This window comes from Tyto alba, unplaced genomic scaffold, assembly GCF_018691265.1.
Source record: "Tyto alba isolate M040663 unplaced genomic scaffold, T.alba_DEE_v4.0 Super-Scaffold_8, whole genome shotgun sequence".
Classification (NCBI taxonomy): Eukaryota; Metazoa; Chordata; class Aves; order Strigiformes; family Tytonidae; genus Tyto; species Tyto alba.
In genome coordinates, this window is record NW_024881329.1 from 22,308,724 (window position 1) to 22,324,125 (window position 15,402).

The window sequence follows — 15,402 nt, forward strand, 5'->3', positions numbered from 1 at the left end:
CTCCCTGTCCTGCGTCGGTGACACCGGCCGGTCCCTTACCAGGGGGCTGGGATCTGCCTGGGAGAAAATGTAGCGCAAGAAGACCCCCAGATGCGCCGGTCGGGATTTCAGCTTGCCCAGGTCCTGGAAGAGGAAGTCGCACTGCGCAGAGAAGGGACCAGAGCAGAAAGAGCCAGTCAGGAAGGAAAAGAATTAACTCCTCCGGATCAGCCCCGTCCCACGGCTCAGCACCGGGGTAAACCCCCAGCTCCCACCCCCATTTCCTCACCCCCGCAGGGCACTCGCCTCCCCCAGACCAGCCTGTCCCTGGATGTCCCCTGGGAGGATTTCTGAATTCTGCCAGGTGCCGGAGCACCCACAAAGGGAAGGGGACGTCCCCTAAGGGGAGGGGACAAAAGCCAAGAATACTTTGGACCCCGTTACCTCGTTATTGAAATATCCCGGGTCGTAATCCTCCTCCGGCCCGATGATGAGGGGTCGTCCTGTCCGGTCCGACCCCTGCCAGGGAGAGGGGACAGAGTTAGGAGCCAGACACCCGGCTCTGGGATGGGGGGGGATGCCTCTACCCTCCCTGCAGCACCCACCCCGCCAGCTCCCGAGGGGAGCTCGGACCACGTGTGATCGGGTCGAGCCCCCATCAGACACCCCGGGGGGTGCGGCGGGACCCCCCCACCCGGCCCCAGCCCACCTGGTCGGCGGAGGGGGTGAAGGGGGTGTCGGAGCCCTGCCGGCGATGGTGCTGGAAGAGGCGGGCGGTGATGACCGGGGAGGTTCGTGGGCTGTCCAGGCCGTGGTCGGAGAGGACGGAGTTGCGGTTCAGGGAGGTCTGCTGGGGGTGGCAGCGCGGGTGTCAGGGGGACACGGGGCATGGGGACGGCCAGGGGGCTGCCGCCACCGCTCACCCACCCAGCAGAGGCACTCGGGGCCGTCTCCAGAGCAGTTCCCAGGTCAGAACGGCACAAAGGGAGGCAGGCCCAGGAACCACAAAAACCCCCCAGGGTCATCAGAAAAACTTTTAAGATTAGGACCACAAACTTTTGGGGTAGCCTTCACTTTGGGGGCAGTCACACCGGGCTAAGTGTTACGAATTCAGAGCTGAGGCCGCATGACAAGAAATTCAGTTTGTTCAGACGCCAGACAAACAATTGTAATTACAACAGCAGGTCCTTGACCCAAGGAGGCGCGGACTTGTCCACCTCCCCACTCCCAAGGCCCAGCAGAAATTGGGGTGGGCTCCCCACGGCTGCAATAACCCCGCTCTCACCTCGCTCAGGGAAGGGAACCGCTCCGGCCCGGACTCCAACCCGCTGTCACCATCCTGTGAGTCCAGGGAGAGGCGTCCTGGGAGCAGAGGAGAGAGATTGACCCCTGTGTTCAGGAGACGGGGACGAGGGGACAGTCCGAACCGGCAGCACAACTCACCTTCCACCACCCTGAACCCGGCCAAGCCGGAGTCGCCGCAGAGCCGCCCCGAATCCTGCAATGTGAGGAGGTGTGTTGGACCGGTGGGACATTCCCCGGCCACGTGGGGACACCCGGCCACGGGCCCAGGGATGGGTCAGCCACAGCGGCTCCCACCGCAGCAGGTTTGGGAAATCAGGGGTATCTCCACCGCTGTGCCCACCGCCTCGGGTCTCCCCAGGCTCCAGCCAGGCTTGGAGGGAGCCAGGAGGGATGGCAGGCCCCCCCGAACTGGAGGTAACCCCGCTAATTTCACGTACCATGGAGCCACCAGTCTCCTGGAGGATTTTGAGCTGCAGCTGGCTGACCCGCCGGCGCGCTCCCTCGATCTGCTCCTCCACCGCCGTGGCAGGGTTTCGGCTGTACGCCTCGTAGAAGCGCTGAGAGGAGAGACAAAAGGGGACGCTCACACCGGCCCCAACCCCATCCCGCCGCCCACGGGGAAACGGGGCTGAGTGGGACGACGGGCTGAAGCACGCCACTGTGCGCTGTAAGGGCTGAGAAGCCAGGAACAGCACCGCGGCAGAAAAAAAAAAAAAAAAACCAAAATAAAAAAATAAAACGTGCCACCACCAATACCTGTAACTCTGCCTCCTCCTGCCGCAGCATGTTGCGGAGAATCTGCGTCGCGTGCTTCTGGACTTCGGGGTCCTGCAATTCCCGATGGGTGCAAAGAGATGGGTTGAGCGGCGGCAGCGGGGACAGGGCAGGGTGGCTGGGTGGGGGCGCCCCGCGAATCGCTACCTGCAAGGGCTTGGGGTCGGTGATGCGCTGCGGCGGGGGGAGCGGCGGCGGGGGAGGCGGCGGGGGACAGGCGGGGGTGATGCGGGGAGCCCCCGCCGTGCTCACGTCTTGCTGAGAAGCAGAGAGCCCCACCGAGGGAGGGGGAGAGCCCAGGAGGGTCAGAGCGACGTAGGCACCGGCTGGAAAAAAAATTGGGGGAGCGGGGAAACGGAGGGTGAGAAAGACTTTCGCTATTCACTCTTTCGAACCTAAACCAGCCGACGGGCATCACGGCATCGGGGTGGGCACGTCCCCGTCCCTCTAAGCAGCAAGGCCCCCTCTGCCGTGGCGGGTGCCACGCTGGCCCACCCCTGCGAACGCTGAAAGGATCGAGACAGATTTTCCCCATCTTTTCCCAAGAATTGAGACCTGCCCTTGGGTGGGATGCTGTGGCCTCCCAGGCTGGGGATGAACGAGGTGCCCCTCGCCGTGCTGCAAGGCTCGTGGCTGAGGCTGTGAACACTGATTTGTCTTTTTAGGACCCTGCTGCGGGGCGGGCCGTCACCCCGTGGGTGCGCGAGGTGGGGGTTGGGTGCCAGCCATCTCCCTAATAGCCCGATGGAAGCGTGCTTCGTGCTCCTGTTCAACCCCGGGCACGATGGAGCGGGGTGGCTGGGCAGAGCAGCCGGCTAGTGGGGAGCAGGGCTGCTGGTCACCCGGGGCGAGAAGGAGCCGCTCCGGCTCCCCGGTCGTACTCACACTTGATTAATTTCACCACTTCGAGGTGAGAGCAGTTGGTCACCATCGTGCCGTTCACCTGGGAGAGGGGAGAAGGGGCGGGGGGGGGGGGGGGGGTCAGACAAGGGGTGGCAGGGGGGGAGCGGGGCACGCGGCCCTGCGTGGAAAAGCAGCGGAGGGGACAGCCGGGGGGGGTGCTCACCTTGACTATTCGGTCCCCCTCCTGCACCCCGGCTCTCATGGCTGCCCCCCCTGCGACACAGGGAGGAGAGACAGACATCAGGAGGGACGGAGGGGAGACGCACCGAGCCAGGGGCTCCGCTCCCACCAGGCCCAGTTCAGCCTGGCACATTCTGTGCCACTCATCCTGCCAGGGTGGGGACACGGGGACGGCCAGGCACATATTTCCCACGGGACGAGGCTTGCGACCAGCCGTGGGTGCTTTACACACAACACCCAGCAGACCTTCAGCTCACAGCTCATCCAGACAAGCCCTCCTCTGCTCACCCAGCCAGACCCCAGCCTTTTCCATCCGTCTCGGGGATGGAAGAGGGGGCCCCAACCTGTTATCCCACCATCCGGGTTGGCTCCGACACATCCAGAGAGCCACCACGTGCCTGGATCCAAAGGCAGGAGCGGGGCCCAGGAAGAGCAGCACGGCTCTGCCGCCTCTACCCTTGCCTGCTCTTTAACAAAGCTGCCGAGGTTGGAATACATGAAAAATTTGCTTTTCCTAAAGCCAAAACCGAGAGGAAAATGTTTCCATTAGGTTCAACTTCAAGCCAAGGGTCTGACACATGGCAGCGAGCTCCGAGAGTGGAAAGTACACCGGATTGTTCGGATTCTTTCAGCTTTAACGGTCTCATTATTGGCAAATTAAGTGAGTGGGAAGAGGGGGGACAGCACTCTGGGCTGTCCTGCACCTGGGGATGCTCCCTGGGGTGAGGGGGCCGACGCGGGGGGCTCCCCACATAGCTCCAGTTGCAGGAGAGAGGCACTCCAGCCCTAACCTGCCCTTGAAACTTGCAGCATTTTCCCTTTCCTATATTCTCATTTTTCCTGGCTTTCGGGCTAGAGGGGGGGGAAGGGGGAGGAGGTGGGAACATCCGCTGTAAAATAAGCAGCTCATTGTCTATTTAAATTGCTGCTCCAAGCCCTGCCACCCCGCAAAGTCATTATACAGCAAAACCGGCAGCGTCTCCTGCAGCACAGCGCCAAGAGCAGCGAGCTGCTGAATCTGTGTTTACCCAGGGCTCCAAAAGGGAATTCCCCACCCACCCACGGTCAGCAGCTCCCCGGGTTGTACAAGGAGCAGGGAGAGCACGGTGATTTTGGGGCGCTTCCCCAAAACACTTCCCCCAAAACTGCCTTACTTCCCCCCCAGCAATCACGTCCTGCCCACCTTGGGTGATGCCGTAGCGAGATCCCGAGCTGGCCACGTTTAGGAAGGAAAACCCCTTTTTCCCACGTTTCCTCACAAAGGGATGTGGCTTTGGGCAGGTGAGGGGAGCCCCGAGGTTAACTCCTGCCCCCCCTGCCCTCACCCCACATGCCGCCAGCGCCGGGCCCTCTCACCTGGCCGCACCGACTGCACCAGGACGACGCGGTCCCCGCTGACGGTGAAGCCGAAGCCATGCTGGTCCTTCTGGATGATGACGCAGCGCTGGACCAGACCTGGGTGGGGGGGAAGAGAAGGAAAAAAACAGTGGGGCGCAGCCTTGGCTTGTGGGGACCCCCTCCTGCTGCTCTCAGTTTCAGGGCCTGCGGCTCCCACCAGCTCTCCTGAGCCACAGCCCCGTGCAGAGCCCCCGGTGTCAGCCCCCCCTGCTGCTGCCAGACCCCAAGGGCACGGCTAATTCGTCCTCACCCCGCAAACCCCTCGCGCGATGTCCCTGCTTTGGAGCCCTTCTCCTAAAAACGGGGTGCCCCCGGGGAGCACAGGCAGGGTGGGAAGTAGCTTCTGGCTGCAGGCAGCTGGAGCATCATCCCTGGCCCCGCTGGGCTGCTTTGCCAGCAGCCGAGGAAGCGCCCTGCCCTCCCCAGACACCTGCAGCCTCGGCTGGGTGACTTTGGGTGCTGTGAAGGGGCGCAGCAGCCCTGTCCCCAAGGGTGCTGCAAGGACTGAGGGAGGTGGCAACGTGCCCCCAAGCTCCCGGTGTGGACAGGGCGCTAAACGCAGTCCTCAAGTGCAAGAAAAGCAGAGGAGGGGGGCAGGAAAACCCTACCTGTGGTTTCGGAAGAGTCGGAGGGCTGGCGGTGGTGCCCGGGAGACCTCCGCTCTGAAGACGAGTCACCCAAGGAAGACAGGCTGCTTAACCTGCGGAGGAGAAAGATTACTCAGGGAGGGGGACAGCTGGACGGAGCCATCCTGCAGCCACGGCTCCTTCTCAGGCTTCGGAAAAACAAATGCACGGAGCTGGGAGGTGACAGCAGCCAGCACGGGCGAATGCTGCCCATCCCTCCCGTTGCCTGTCCCCAAACCGCCTTGGGAAAAGGCTCCTCTCCCTTCACCACCACGGGGCTCCAGGGAGAGCCCCCAAAAGAGACCCCGCTCGGGGCCAGGACCCCGAGGTCCCGCGTTTGCTGGCAGGGAGGAACGGCGGGGGCTGCCCGGGACGAGCGGGGCTCAAGGAGAGCGGCGAAGGTGGTGGGTGAGGGGAGGGATGCATCATGCAGCGCGGACAGGATGGAGCTCAGCGGCAGGTCTGTACCAGGCAGCAACGGGGCTGATGGAAGGAGAGACACGAAGCAGCAAAGGATGGGTGAGAGACACAGACAGACAGACAACAGGCAGTTACTTTATGGTGCTGTCCTCTCACTGAGCTTCGCTAGTCCTGCAGGAAGGTTTTGGATGCTGGATGGGCACGTGGACTGGGGCTTTCTGTGCATCCAAGGGGCACAGCGCATCCCCTCGCTGCCGTGCTGAAAGGGGGAGCTCATCTGCACGGCTCTTTCTAGCCCCGGCGTTTATTCTCCAGCTAATGGGGGTCTGGGGAAGTCCAGGCTGGGCAGCCATCCCTGCAAACACTCCTTGAGGAAGATGGTGCCGGCAGGCTCAGTGTGTGGGCAGGAGACCCACGAGCTGTGGCCAGAGGGGACGGCATGCCAGAGCAGCCCTCAGCTTTTACCCCTCCTCAGGGGCCTGACTCTGCCTCCAAACTGGCTCCATCCACAAAACGAGGGCCCCGGAGTGCTGCCTCCTCTTCCCTGTCCCCCTCCACGATCCCACGCCACCCCAGGGATGAAAGCCCTGTCTCTCCTCCTAACCAGCCACAGCTCTCCCCTGTTGGGGCAGGGCTGGAAAGCAACGGGAAGAGGGAAAAAATGAAGGTGCTTCCGTTGGGAAGAGCAGCCGGTCTCTGCCTTCCACCCCGAAGGCTGCGATGAAGCGAGGGTGCAGGATGAGAGCACAAGCAGCCCCGTCCCTGTGCCCGCTTACCTGGGCAGGTGAGGCTGCCTCTTGCTGCCCGGTCGGCTGCCGGAGAGGACAGAGACAGGGGTGGTGGCCGTGAGAGGTGGCACAAGGGACACCGGGAGGACAGCGGGAGGCGGGGAAAGACAAACAGATCAAGAGGCAGAGGTGTGACAGGCAGCATGGTGACAGCACGCTTACACCCCTTGGGGAGGGTGGCAGGACCCAAAAACACCCCCCCGAGCCCGGCACGGCCTCGCAGCGCCCACCAGGCTCGGGGCAGGGTTCACCTTCGCTGGGACAAATCCTCCTCCTGGTTTCACACCTTCCTCTGGACGACACGGAGAAGGAGGCGTCGAGCAAGAGGGTCCCCCCCAAAACCACCCCATGGGGATGCAAAGTCGGAGCCCGCAGCGGCGTAAACCCAACAACTCCCCCTCTCCTTCCCTGATCCAGGAAGCAAATATTAGGAAACGCCTCCTTTAAGGTTGCCTGGACAATCTTAATCCAGACCCGACCTGCACAACCGTTACGCCACAGCCTCTTAATTTACTCGACTACAACCCTCGCTCGCTGAAGCGAGGGATAAACCAGGACCTCGGCGCGAAGGAGCCCAGGCACGGTCGCAGCCTGGGATGGGGGCTGTGGAAGGGGGGAGACGGCCGAAGCTGGAACCACTCTCCCCCCTCCCCATTTCAGAGCACTGTTGCCAGTCGATGGGTAGGCGCAGGATTAACCCCGCGGGATTACCCGGCAGCCGGGCTCAGGGTGCTCGGGGCAGGTCAGACCCGTCGCTTATCCAGGCCAAGGAAGGATCGGCTCCTCTTTCCGCATTGCCCCGGATGCCAGGATTTAAGGTGCTGCTGCACAGCGGGACAGTCGTTAAGCCTCTTCGTTAGGGCAAGCTCCCCAGTGCCCGGCGGTGCCGGGACCACGCGTGGCTGAGCCCACAGCCCGGCCAGGGGCCACCAGTCCAACACCAGCACCGCGCTGGGAGATGCCAACCCCACGCCCGTGGCAGGAGCCTGTTTCCATCCCGCTTGAAGGAGCCGGGCCAGCGCTGGCTTATTGCTGTCTAAAAGAGGAGTTTAATTCGGCTTTGCATAAGCTCCTTCCTAATTGACTTACGGAGAGCCAAAACCTGCCATTTCAAACCAAACGCTGCCGGCTTGACGGAGACCTGACCCCGACGCCTGTTTCCAGCTGGGGAAGCTGCTTTCGGTGCCCGGAAAGACCAGCCCTCCAATTTTCCTATAACTTTTAACTCCAGAGCCCTTGTACATTCCCCAAATCCTCCAACCGCCCTTGACTCACCCAGTCCCAGCGCCGGTGCCAGTCTCCAAACCGGCACCTGTAGCCACATCCTACACCACGGATGTTTCAGCTCTGAGGTTATTTTCCCTGATTTTGGCTACTCTCAGTTAAATCGCGGCTGTCTGCTTTTCAGGATCACGCGACGGGAGCAAGATGCTCTGCGCGGCCTGCCTGTAAATGGGGGCAGGATGGGAGAGGGCAGCACACACTGGGCATCCCCCTGAGAAGCACCCAGCCAGGCAGAGGTGGGCACAGCAGAGGGAAAAAAAGGAAAACCAAGGACAAAAATAAAACCAACACGCACGCTCAAGAGCAAAGCACAGCCCAGGCACTGCCACCTCGGGAGTCCACGCAGAGCAAACGCCACAATTAAAAGATTAAGAGAAGAACAGGATCAAATCCTCAAAGCGGGTCAGTCTCCAGCTGGAGCTTTGGAAAACTCTCTCTCCGAGACTGGGAGCTTTATTTTTTTTTCCTTCCCAGGTCTCCAAACGGTGGCTCCCTGCGATCGCAGCTCCGGGGGAGAGAAAATGTTTTGCGAGTAGCCGGAGCCTGCGCTGGCAAGCCTGGAAACCCGCTGCCTTTTGAAGTGAGAGAGGAGGCAGGTGGGGCCAGAGCCAGCCCATCAGCAGGAAAAGTTGCAAACAAATTGAAATATATATGGCAAAAAGAAAAAAAAACAAAAACAGCCAAACAAACAAGAAAACCAACGACATGAAAAGGGAAATCAGTGTCTTGGTGGGATTCCTCTCGCAATTGAGTCACTGCTTCCACTGCAGCCTGACGTTAACGGTCTGAGCTGCTGGTAGCACCAGGATCACCTCCCGTGCCAAACCCTGCCGCCGGCCGCTCTCCCGGGCCACAGCCCTCACATACTGGTATTCTGGGGACAGGAAGGAAGGAATTTCAGCTAGGAAAAAAAAAAAAAACCAAAACAACAACAACAACAAAAAAAAACCAACCAACCAAACAAACAAAACCCAAAACCAAACAAAAAACCCCCAAACATAAAAATGATTCAGCTTCCTCCCCTTCCCCCCTCCCCGTGGCAGGGCAGAGGGAAATCGGCTGCGTCCAGCCCCGACGCTCCTCGCGCTGGAGCGGCTCCAGCCTCGCAGCGGAAAGCCGGCCGTGCCGAGGATGCGCCGCAAACGGGGATGTCCCTCCGCATCCCCCCGCCCCGCTCCCCGCTTCCCCGGGAGCAGGGGGGGGGGGTGTGTGTGTCCCCGTGTGTGTCTGTGTGTCCCCCCCCCGGGGAATGCCTCCCGCCTCTCCGCCGCAGGGGACGGAGGGCTCGAGGCTCAAAGCCGCTCCTGCCCTCCGTGGCCGAGCCATCCACCGCTGCACCATGACGCATCGGGGAAGCTTGTGATTACGCGTCTGCGTCTAAGTTTGCACGGCGAGGCAGATTTGAACCTCGCTAGGGTGTTGCGAGCAAATGAAAGAAAGAGGGAAAAAATATAAAAATCAGTTCTCGACATTTATGGCCGCCTGCAGACGCAGCTCGTGACGACGCCCCCCCCCCCCCCCGAATCCCCGACGAGATCTGGTTTTCAAAACATCTTTTCCCACACGAGAACGCACAACAAGTTTCCGTCTCCCAGCCGGGGAAGCACGTCACTTGAAGCGCGGGACGAGGGCAGCTCCCCGGGGACTTTTGGCCAAGAACCCGCCGCCTCCGTCCCCGCCGTGCCGATCCTGGTGTGTTTGTATAACCCAGCTCCTTCTTCCCGGCAGCGGAGCCGGGACCGTCCAGCGGGCTTCCGACCCCGGCGGTTCGGCAACACCGCCGGCACCGCGGCAGCCGGCCGAGATCCGGCGCGTCCCCGTGGCACGCGGGCTACGCGCGACTGCCAAGCCGCCCCGCAGCTGCTGCCCGGCCGCCCGCGAATCCACGAGGCTGGAGTCATCCCGGATCCATCTGAGCTTTATGCAGCAAAGCTTTTCCTTCTCTCTCTCTCTCTCTCTGCATTTTTTTTTTTTTTTTGGGTATTATTTTTTTTTCTCCAAGGGAGAAAAGCAAAGCAAAGCCTCAGCCCTCAGGAGGCGGCTGGTAGCAAATTTCATTTTGCAAATCAGATGCAAAGTCCCGTGTACGCGCCACAGCAAACTGAATTTAAATCCCCGGATTCCTCCAGCAACTTTGTTGCAGCAGACAGGGGATTTTGCAAAAGCTTTGTTTAAATTAAGACTTTTAATTAAATGGGGGGGGAAAAAAAAAAAAAAAATAAAAATTAACACGACAAGCACAGCAGCCCCGGTTGTTTAATGGCGCAGCAGACTCCATTCCCCACATTTCTAATTGTCTGTGTGCTGCAAATTTTTGCAATGCCAATTCCCCACGGGGAGGAACGGAGGCTGAGCGCGGGGACAGCTGCGATTTCGGGCAGCCAGTCGGTTACGCAAAATTTGTTGGGTTTTGCAGTCGCGATGCCTGCCCGGCTCACTGGGCCGGGGCCCTCCCGCACCGCTCCCTCCCGAAACACCCCCCGCAGCCTCTACGAGGGGGCAGCCGGGGAAAGAAGACCCTAAACAACCCCAGCTCCGCTCCCAGAGATGGCTGTGGGAGCTCCACAGCAGGATTAGACCCAAAAAGGGACACAGAGTGGAGCTCTCTGCCCAGTAGAGACCAGCAAGAGCTGGGGAAGAGCATGGAGGGGCTGTGGGAGCCAAGGAGGGAGCCGAGGAAGGGGCCAGCAAGTATTTACATCTTAATTAGATCATGTTTGCAAAGCACTTTGCACACAGTCTCTGCTGCATAAATGCTAAGCCTCACGACCGTTACCAACAAAGTTAGGCCGGATCAGCAGCAATCCTGCGCACCGAAAGCCCTTTCCTCCCACAAAGTTTTGTTTTCAAAAGTGTGTGCCATCCTTGCCCTGCCTGCCTGCAAGAAAACCACGGCATGGGAGCGTGGAGGGAGCCCGATGGGGAAAGCGGAGCCGAGATCCGAATTCCCCGCCAAGGAAGATGCGGTTCACACGCAGCGCGGGGCCCAGATTTTCCAGGAATGGTGCCGGAGCGTGCAGCAAGGATGTGAGCAACCTCAAATCGCTCCCGAGCTCTGCCCGTGCAGGGCGGTGTAATCATTAACGGTGCCACTCATCTCCTGGAAAACACAGACTGGCAGATCTGGTTTGTCCGGCACTCACGGCGCTTTTGGGGTGCGAGATCTGGAGCAGCGAGTGAGATACGGAATAACCTACCCCGAAGGGACGTTTTCTCCCTGACCTTCCTCCTAAATAAAAGCCACACACCTCAGAGTGGGGAAGATCGCGCCTCTTTCCACCAGTGCAGCTCAGGAACAGCCGCTCTCGAAACGCTTTCCTCCAGCCTTCCCCTGGGCTCCTTCCGCAATTAAAACCGTGGCAATACAAGAGGTTAGAGAGGGATGACTAAAGCCACGGACAAGTCAAGTCCCTACGGCTGGACGGTGCTCACTGATGATCAATGCGCAGCTCCTTCTGCATCTCCTAACACTGGAGGAGGAGGATCTGTACTGGTTTGCACTGGTCTGCCTCTCCTGGGAGCCTGCTGGACTGGGATGGGCTGCATGGACCAGCGGGCAGAAGCCCTGTGCTCACCCCAAAGCCACTGTTTGCTCAGTGGTGGCGGCTGCTGGGGTGTTTTGGCCGGGAGAGCCCTCACATTAATCTATTTTCAAGTCATTTTTATTGCTGCAGAGCCGTGCCACCCAGCAACGAGTGACTCCCAGCTCTGCCAGGGCACTTCAGGCGCCTGACCTTAAAGAGCGGAGGAGACCGCGGCTATTTAAAGAGCAGAGAGAAGTCTTAAGCCCGGTAATGACGCCCCGCAGCTCCCCGAGGTGGGGAAGTCGGGCAGCCAGGCTCACGCGGTGCGTCCCTGCTCCGACACGCTGCCGGGACCTGGTCCTGGCACTTCCCCACCCAGGATGGGAGCAAAATTCGGCAGCTCCTTAATTTCTGCTCCAGGGGGGCTAGCTGTGAACAGGCAGAGCCTTGTCGCTGGCCTCGTGGCCGGGTTCTCTGCCTAATTAAGAGTTACGCAGAGGGAAAGCGTGGCGGGGTGGTTTTGTACTCCACCCCAGCCCCTGCCTCGCCCACCCGATCTTTCCCCCAAACCAGGAGAAAGCCGCGCAAAGGGCTCGCTGGCGAAGGAGGTGGAAACACGTCGCCCACCCTGCCCACGAACGCACCAAACCACATTTCGGGCCAGCAGCGTGTGCCGATGCGCCGGGAGCCCACGTTGAGCATCCTCAACGCCGTCGGCCAGGGACGCCTCCAGCGGCCACGGCACCCCAACGCCCTGAATCGGCTTCTCCTGGAGCATGGGGAGCGACCACAAAACCTTGTTTTCAGCAGAAAGCCATGCCAGGGGCACGAGTGGGCGAGCTCCAGGTGGAATAAACGCTGTCGCATCCCTACGGCTGGACGGGGTGGGGGGGGGGGGGGGTGTCCCAGTCCACGAGCCTGGCCGTGCCAGGGACACCGGGAAGCTCCTCGCCCCAAGACACAGCAGTCACAATCCGCCTCCGTTCCCTCAAGTCCCCCCAAAAGCAAATGGGGTTTTTCTGGGGCTTATTCCCTTGGCTCCCATCCCTCTGCCATGCTGGTCTGCTCGGACCCCGCACATGGGTGCCAAGAGGGGTCTGAGCCGGCTGCCGAGGAGCAAGATGCCCGTTTCCAGCTCCCGAATGTGAGCAGGTCTCCCATCTTTCTACGCACAGAGCGGGGAAGATGCAGACAGCGCTGCCTACCCGGGACCACGCTGTCCAAAGACGGGGGGGATACACACACGCACAAGCGGGACCCCCACCAGCCCCCCCATTCCTGCGGCAGAAGGGGGAATATCCTCCCGCTGGGGGTTAATTAGCTTAATTGCCTGCAAGGGACTGAGCTCTGGAGAGGATAGGAGGGCGGTGAGGCGCCCCATCCACCCCAGGGGCACGCCCCCCCCCCCCCCCCCCAAAAGCCCACCTGAAGAGATTTCTGGTTAAAACTGAGGCTGTTAGGGGCAAAACGCTCCCGCTGCGCCCCGAGGAAAGCGATTTAACAGCGCAGGAGCGAGCCTGGGTGCTTCCCCATTTCTAATTTCGGCCACATTTTCCCACCGGTCACACATGGGCTGGTTTTGGGGTAGTGATTTTTTTTTTTTTTTTTTTTTTTTTTGGGGGGGGGGGGGGTGGGTGGTGGGGATACACACACACACACCAGCGTAAACCTGAGCATCGTGGCGGGATGCGACCACCTTGGGGTAACGGAGGGATGGGCCAAAGGGGGGGGGGGGGGGGACGACAGGGACCCCCCCACCCCCCCCCTCCACCACGGAGCTGGAGGCCCTGCGGCCTGCGCTACCCACGCCCCCCCCCCAAAAAAAAAAAAAACAAAAAACCAAACCACAGTTTCACCCCAAAACGCTGCCTCGTTCAGAGGGGACCCTCCGGCTGCAGCGCGGGGGGGGGGGGGTGGTCTCCCTGCCGCCCACCGCCCCGCTCCCCTCGGCTGACACCCACCCGGAGGCCGCGGTGAGCGGCTGCGGCGGGGACCCCCCCCCGGCCCCCCCAGACCTACCTGTCGAGGGCCTGCGGAGGCCGCACGCTCATGGTGCCTCGCCCGCGGCCCCTCGGCGCTCAGGGCGCGGGGAGCCGCCGCCCCGCTCCGGCCGCCACCATCCCCGGGAGCCCCGGCGGCGGCCTCGGCGGCGGCGGGGCCCGACCCCCAGCTCCGGCCTTGATCCCGGCTCGGCGGCGGCGGCGGCGGCGGCTGCCCCCCCCCCCCGGCACAACCCCCCCCCCCCCCCCCCGGCCCCGACCCGCCCGGCAGCGCTGGGGGCCGGGCCGAGGGAGAGGCCTACGCCCGCTCCCAATCCCCGGGCTCGCCCGGCCCCCGCCGCCGCCGCCGGTGGGGGCAGCGCCGGCGGAGGGGAGGAGGGTGGTGGAAGAGTGTGTGCGGGGGGGGACGCGCACACGCACAGACACGGCCTGAGGGGACACGGGTGGGGTGGGGGGGGGGGATGTGTGGGGATGGGGGGGAGCCACGGGGAGCCACGGGGAGGGGGGGGACCCACTTGGGTATAGAGGACCCACGGGGGGACAGCGTGGGGCGGGGCTGGTGGGGGGGGGACACGCACACGCACACCCACGCAGTGTTGGGGACGCAGAGCGCGGGTATGGGGAGGGACCCACAGACGGGGTGATCTATAGACAGAGGTATTGGGGGACCCGTTGGCACAGCCTGGCTGGGGGCGGGGGGGGGGGGGGGGGGGGATCCACAGACACAGCCCGGTTTTAGGGGTCCCAGCCGTACCCCAGGCATGGGGGGGTCCTGAGCCGCAGCGGGGATTTGGGGGGCTCACCCCCTGGCACCCCACTGAGGGGTGCCCTGCGAGGAGCCCCCCCAAAGCCTCGCCGCCTCCCCTTGAGCCCCCACGGGTGTCCGGTGCCATGAGGGTAAGGGCGGGGGGGGGGGGGGGGTGTCCCCAAAAAGGAGAGCGAGGTGCTTTCCCCCCCTCTTCCTGCCCTTGCAGATTTCCCAGCATGGAAAACATGGAAAAGCGAAAATGAAAATGGGCCGTTTTCTGGGAATCCCTGCAAGTGAGCGGCGGCTGCGTGGCTCGTTCCTCTTCACCCCAAATCCTGAACCCCCCAACCAGCTCCCAGCCCCCCACTGCCCCCAGGACCCAATCGGCTTTTTGGGGGGGCCAGCCCGTCCTACCTGCATTCCCCTGCGCTGCCGTCCCCCCCAAATCCCCTTTACGTACCCCTGGGGGTGGGCGGTTTTGGGGTCGTGGACGCAGCCTCCCCTCTGCGGTGACGGTGGCTTTGGGGTGCCACTGGATTTGGGGTGCCACCCGGGGCGAGCACAGCCAGACCCCTCTCTGCAAACTGGTTTATCTTGGGGGGGGGGGTGTGTGGTGTGAGCTGGTTCCTGCCCTTTGAGACCGGCAGCTGCGTGCAGGCAGGGTCCGATGGCTGGGAGGGGGGGGACAAAGGGCTGAGCCTGGGGGCCATGGGGGGCACCCCAAACCACGGGCGGGAGGCTCAGCCAGACCCCGGGGGCTGCGCTGGGGATGTCGGCCGCATCCAGGGGTGCTGCAGGGGCGGGATGGGGGGGATGAGGGGGTGTCGCGGCTGCCCACCCCCCCTGCCCCGATGCACAGCCCACCCTAGGGCGGCTGGAGGGACCAGCCGGGGGGGGTGCGAAGCTGCTGTGGCTGGGAGCACCCCACTTTTGCCCGTTCCCCCCCCCCCCGCCTTTGAGCTCCAGCTTCACCCTGAGGCAGCTTTGCGCAATGGTGGCATCACGCCGGCCTTCCTCCTCCTCGCCTTCCTCCCCAGGCTGGGATGATGGGGGCTCCGCCACCGGCCCCTCGACCATGAGCGGGAGCCTGGGGAAGGGTTTGGGGGGGGGGAAACCGGGGTACAGAAGCCCTGCGTGTCCGGGGACCCCCAGTTTGGGGGGGCCAGGAGGTGGCTGGGGAAGGTGGCCCAGGCAGGTGCCAGGGAGGCCCGGGGCTGGCAGCGGTGGGGGGATGGCAGCCAGATGGGGAAGCTCCTCTGGGACCCCCAGACAGCAACAGGACCCCCCCCAGGTTTGGGGGGGACAAGGAGCCGAGGCCTGCGGGCAGCAAGAGATGGGACGCGCGGTGAGCAGGGCCAACGGCACATCCCGGCCGGGGTCAGGCTGAGGGGTGCGGGCAGCACCCCGGGGTGCTCTCCAGTGGGCTCAGCACCCTGCGGGTGGGTGCCCCGTCCTCCCTCCCAGTCACAGCCA

At 62.7% G+C, this 15,402-nt stretch overlaps 1 protein-coding gene across 1 annotated transcript in view; it reads right to left on the minus strand.

Moving 5' to 3' along the window:
* The window catches only part of ARHGEF11 (Rho guanine nucleotide exchange factor 11), a 24,908-nt gene extending 11,519 nt beyond the window's left edge, over positions 1-13,389 (minus strand). The window contains 14 exon segments of the mRNA XM_042784945.1: positions 40-141; positions 424-498; positions 689-826; positions 1,265-1,341; positions 1,423-1,477; positions 1,722-1,841; positions 2,041-2,112; positions 2,206-2,384; positions 2,944-3,001; positions 3,125-3,174; positions 4,498-4,596; positions 5,148-5,239; positions 6,362-6,397; positions 13,201-13,389. Of these exon segments, the coding sequence (XP_042640879.1) occupies positions 40-141; positions 424-498; positions 689-826; positions 1,265-1,341; positions 1,423-1,477; positions 1,722-1,841; positions 2,041-2,112; positions 2,206-2,384; positions 2,944-3,001; positions 3,125-3,174; positions 4,498-4,596; positions 5,148-5,239; positions 6,362-6,397; positions 13,201-13,232 (1,185 nt within the window). The 5' untranslated portion in view covers positions 13,233-13,389.
* Between the last annotated feature and the right edge of the window lie 2,013 nt (positions 13,390-15,402).